Consider the following 4664-nt stretch of genomic DNA (forward strand, 5'->3'; position numbering starts at 1 on the left):
AGATGCCCTGCTCTGACCTGAGTCAGTAGAGGGCGTTCCTCTACCTTGTGGACTTGGTTTTACAGACCTTCTGGTTCAAATCCTTCCTTCCTTCTTACCATCTGTGAGACCCTGATTTGTTTTTTTAATCACACCATGCCTTATTTGACCCATCTGAAATCAGGGATCCTAATTATTACAGTGCAGTAAGCATCAGACACCACAGACCAATGGATGAAAGGATTAAGACAGGGATTTTGGAATGGGTCACATTGTGGATTACTTAGGATGAGTCATTACTTAGAAATTTTTCCCCCAGATATGGGGACTATTTTGAGTTCATTGAAAGTAGACATAAAGAAACAAAATGCTTGAACATATTTCTGAAAAATACCCAGAGCTTTATTAAATTTGTTAATTCAGCAGAAAGTACATTGCACTGGAATCATCACTCTGGCTCATTCAGCTCAAAGAATGGTCCTCACTGTTCATATACCCATAGCTATGTGGGGCATGGAAACATACATTGAGGTAAACAATCTCTGAAATAAAAATTTAAGGAAATGAATATACAGTAAATTCCAAACCACAAAAACAAAAGTTACAAAATCTGTTTACATATTCCACTGCACTCTCATAGCACAAATGTTCATTTTACTCAGAGAGCTTGACAGCATGCTGAAGGACTTTGACATAGCACCTCCCAAAGGACTCTGTTCTCTTTTGACTCATTAGCATGAACTGCCCTGGACCATAGTGATGAAGAATTGGCAGATAGAGCTCCAGGATTCCCCACAGTAGTCCAGGGCCGTCTTTGTTTGGTTTATCAAGTCTGGGTCCTCCACACACTTTGGATCCTTGGTAGCTATGGTCTGAGTCTCCACTGAACTCAAGGAGATATTCTCTTTGACTTTTTTCTGCTCCTTTGGGGATAACTCTTTGACCTTGCTAGGTTCCATGAGGAAGGCCTTACTGACTTTGCTCTGCTCCTTGGGAGAGGGCTCCATTAACCCCTGGGTGGGTTTCTTATTCTGAATCAGAGTGGAGTTCACCAGCTTGAGATTGGATTCTGGAAACTTCTTTCTGCACACCCTGGTTTTCAGGATGGTTTTGGCATTCCCACAGATTACCTTCTGAGAGCGCAGGTTCCGACCTATTTGTTTCCAATAGACATTCTTTTTGTTTGACTCTAGGCAGGAAGTTGGATTGCCAGTAAAGACACAGGAAAATTTAGTGTCCTCTCGGGTGCACTCAACCTTCAGGGTGATGCCCTCTTCTTGCTCAGTCACCACCCATCTGCAGTTGGCATGGTCTTGAGTGACAAACTTGCCTTTGGTCAGGCGTTTGGGTGGCTCAATCTGGGTCTCTCCCAGAGTAGACAATTTGGTGCCTTTGCTGACATGTCTATTCTTTACTTCCTTTTTGCCCTTCACCAGTGACACCTGTGCAACCAGAAGGAGGAAGGAGAGCAGGGTGAGGCTATGGATCCTCATGGCTTCAGCTTGGTGGAAACCTGTTTGACAAGAGCAGGTGAGTCAGTGCTGGGCAATAGTTCAGCAATGCAGAGCTGCAGGGTAACCCTCCCTCTACCCTGACATATGCCTCCTTGCTTGGAAGTGAGATCAAGAATCCTGGCTCCTGGAATTATTAGACCAGCAGCTCATCTCTTCATATTTTGGCTTGAATTGAGTCCTGAATGTCAAAAACCTCCTATACTTCCACCACTCTCTGAGCCAAATAAATTCTCATTCACTACTCCCTTACTCCTATGTTTGCTCACCCACTCACTCCCTCACTCCCTCATTCCTTCATTTACTCATTAAACAAGCATTTATGGAATATCTACTCTATACCATGCACTAGACTAGATTTTTTAAAAAAATGATGAAAGAAGAGATATCACTTCTATTTAACACATGCTGTATGCTATGACCTTGACCACTATTTGATTCTCCCTTGCATAATCCACTCAAGAGCTGTTCCTGGTAAGTAAAAATAAATCACCCCCAGGTAACAGATGTAGCAGCTCAGGCTCACACTGGTGAATGAATTGTTCAATATCCCATACTGGGCAAGTGACAAAATGGGAAAGGAGCTAGAACTTATCTCTTTGGCTTTTATACCACCAACTTTGCTCACCTCTTGCATTTCAACTTTACTCTGTCCTTTGGAAATATTGACAACAAATAAGAAAGTTACAAACTACTTAGGGTTTCATTTGGTATAGTTCATGATAAGATGATTCATACCATTAGTGCTCCATTTTAAAAGTAATAAAGATTTTGCTTGTATAAGGGACAGACCCAGAAAATGGTTCAGAACGTATTTCCATCCTGGGTTTGTGGTCTTTCCTCAGAATTGAAAAAGGGAGATAGACAGTCACAGGTATGTGGGCTCCTGAATGAAGGGTGGACGGGGGCCTAGGTACAACACGTAAAGACCTAATTGTTCCTCATGGCATTGAGACTCAGCCCGAACGGTCCCTGATAGGATCCTGAAGTCCTCAGTGTAGTGAGAAGAAAGGTGGGGAATCAAACTCGTAACAGAGCCAGACTCTTACCTTATTCGGAGTATGCAGATCCAATGTAATCTCAGATGTGGGAGTGAGGTGAGTTTGCAGGTTTACAGCGGTCTCATCTGCTGTGGCAGGCAGGGAGGTCCTTTTTATTGAAGCTCTGGCAGATGAATTTTATAACACACACCCCTGTCTATCTTTATCACACTCCTCCCAGCCAGGCCCCTTGGGAGGAAGCCAGTTACTGCAGGGAAAGTGACTGGTGTAATCCTGTGGGAGGAGGTATATGTAGGGCATTATACCTGCTTCCTTCAAGTCCTCCCCTTTCCCCCGGTGGCCAGGGTAGGAGGACAGCTCAGCCTTGCAAAGACCCTTCTTGATGGGATGAGGACCCCAGCAGCAATATCTACAGGGAGAGTTATAAATAATAGCAATACCTGTCATAGCTTCCAAGACCTGTACTAGCTCTCCCTGAATTCCCAATACACCCACCCCACAATACAGTAACCAGGACTCCTATCATTTTACAGATGGAAAATTGGAGCTTATTATACTTAGGGCTTGTTCAAGGTCACAAAGCTGAGAGGATGAGGAGTCCAGAGTTGAACACTGGGACTACCCACATGCAGTCTGATCATTCCTACTGTCTCTCTCAAGAAATGTTTGTGAATGATTGCCTGCAGCTGAGGAAGCCATCTTGGTTTCCGAGTCTATTTTCACAGAGGCACCTGAAGTTACTGTGTGGACAGAAGAATCCATGGGCTCTGAAAGGCTGGTAAAGAATGAATTCCTGGTCTGGGGAATTTCTGCTGAAATCACCTTCAGGTCACACACAAGGACTTCCCTCTGGTCAGCCTTCCACAGGCAGAGTCTTATACTAGAATGACCTACATGGAATCCTGGAGATGGCATTTTAGTTGTGTGAGCTTCCCCAACCAATTAACCTCTCTGAACCTCCATTTGTTCATCTATAGATTGCTGACAACAGTAATACTTTATTTTGGGCTCATACTAAATATTTTATGGGGCTAAATTGTTCACATAAAATGAAGCAGAACAGATTTGGCTCATAATGGGGTTTCAAGTTGTGTTCATTAAAAATAGACGTGCTTGGTTTTCACAACTAGCATACTGAAGGAGACTCATTTCACAAAGATGTGGACTTCACTACATTTTGTTGCCTCACTTTTTATGATATTTGGGCACAAGAAATTTTTTTTCCTTTTTAACTCAAGTATAAGGAAACAATAGCACCAGACTGAAAGTAAAAGCCAACCGACCCTTGTTTTTGGGACAGGAACAATAAAAATGGTGGATACTGTGGTAAACTAAGTGTCAACACCCAGCATCGAATAACTGAGAACATGTTGGCATGGGGGTCAGCATTTTCAGACCTCATGAATTTTTTTTCATATATACATTTATAAAAATAAAAGTAGACACTTGATGTACTTTTAAGAAATAGAGTAACATCCAGATGTATGAATATGAAATTAAGTTGGCATCTAATAAAAATGTTTTAAAGAATATTGTCCTGACCCACAATAAAGATACCAAAAGTCATAACTATGGTGGGCTTCTTCCAGCCTGTTTGGGAATTCCAAGGTCACAGAGATATAGATATCGACTGGTTCAAGGAATTTCTTCATGAATTTCATTAGATGTTCCTCCAAACTCCAAGCTTTTTGTAAAATAGGATCACCCCAAGATCCATCCTCATTGTCCTGAACACCTTATTGAGCATAAACACACACTGGCAATGTGATATTTTGGGGAATTATTTAGACATAGGCAAAATAAAACTGCTTTGTTTCCCAAGGAGCTATTGACCACAGTGGTCTCCTGCAAAATGAAAAATTCATCTTGATCTTCAAGAAGAAGACAAGTTCTCTGGAAGAGGACTGTAGGTCAGAATATGAAACATATTTATAAGGAAACATGGACCTCAGGATCTTTTCTGAGAATTGTCTCTAAATTTTGCTAGGGAACATGGAACTTCGCCCAGCGGCTTTGCATGGACCTTTAGTCTTCCTGTGACCCCATCCCAACTTCTGCCTTGATTGTTCTTTTCCATGCAGGGAACACAATATTAGATCAAGTTGTGTAGTTTTTTCCCTATTGGCTCAGTCTGTCATTCCAAACTCATGTACACACACACACACACACACAC

At 42.1% G+C, this 4664-nt stretch overlaps 1 protein-coding gene across 1 annotated transcript; it reads right to left on the reverse strand.

The window, feature by feature from the left end:
* Positions 1–378: 378 nt before the first annotated feature.
* FGFBP1 (fibroblast growth factor binding protein 1) lies at positions 379–2627 on the reverse strand. Its single transcript, XM_032331802.1, has 2 exons — positions 2540–2627; positions 379–1492 (listed from the first exon to the last, which is right to left on the reverse strand). The coding sequence occupies exon 2, from the start codon at positions 1470–1472 to the stop codon at positions 711–713; it is 762 nt and encodes a 253-aa protein (XP_032187693.1). The 5' UTR covers positions 1473–1492; positions 2540–2627; the 3' UTR covers positions 379–710.
* Positions 2628–4664: the final 2037 nt, after the last annotated feature.

The sequence above is a fragment of the Mustela erminea genome, chromosome 2, assembly GCF_009829155.1.
Source record: "Mustela erminea isolate mMusErm1 chromosome 2, mMusErm1.Pri, whole genome shotgun sequence".
NCBI classification, from domain to species: domain Eukaryota; kingdom Metazoa; phylum Chordata; class Mammalia; order Carnivora; family Mustelidae; genus Mustela; species Mustela erminea.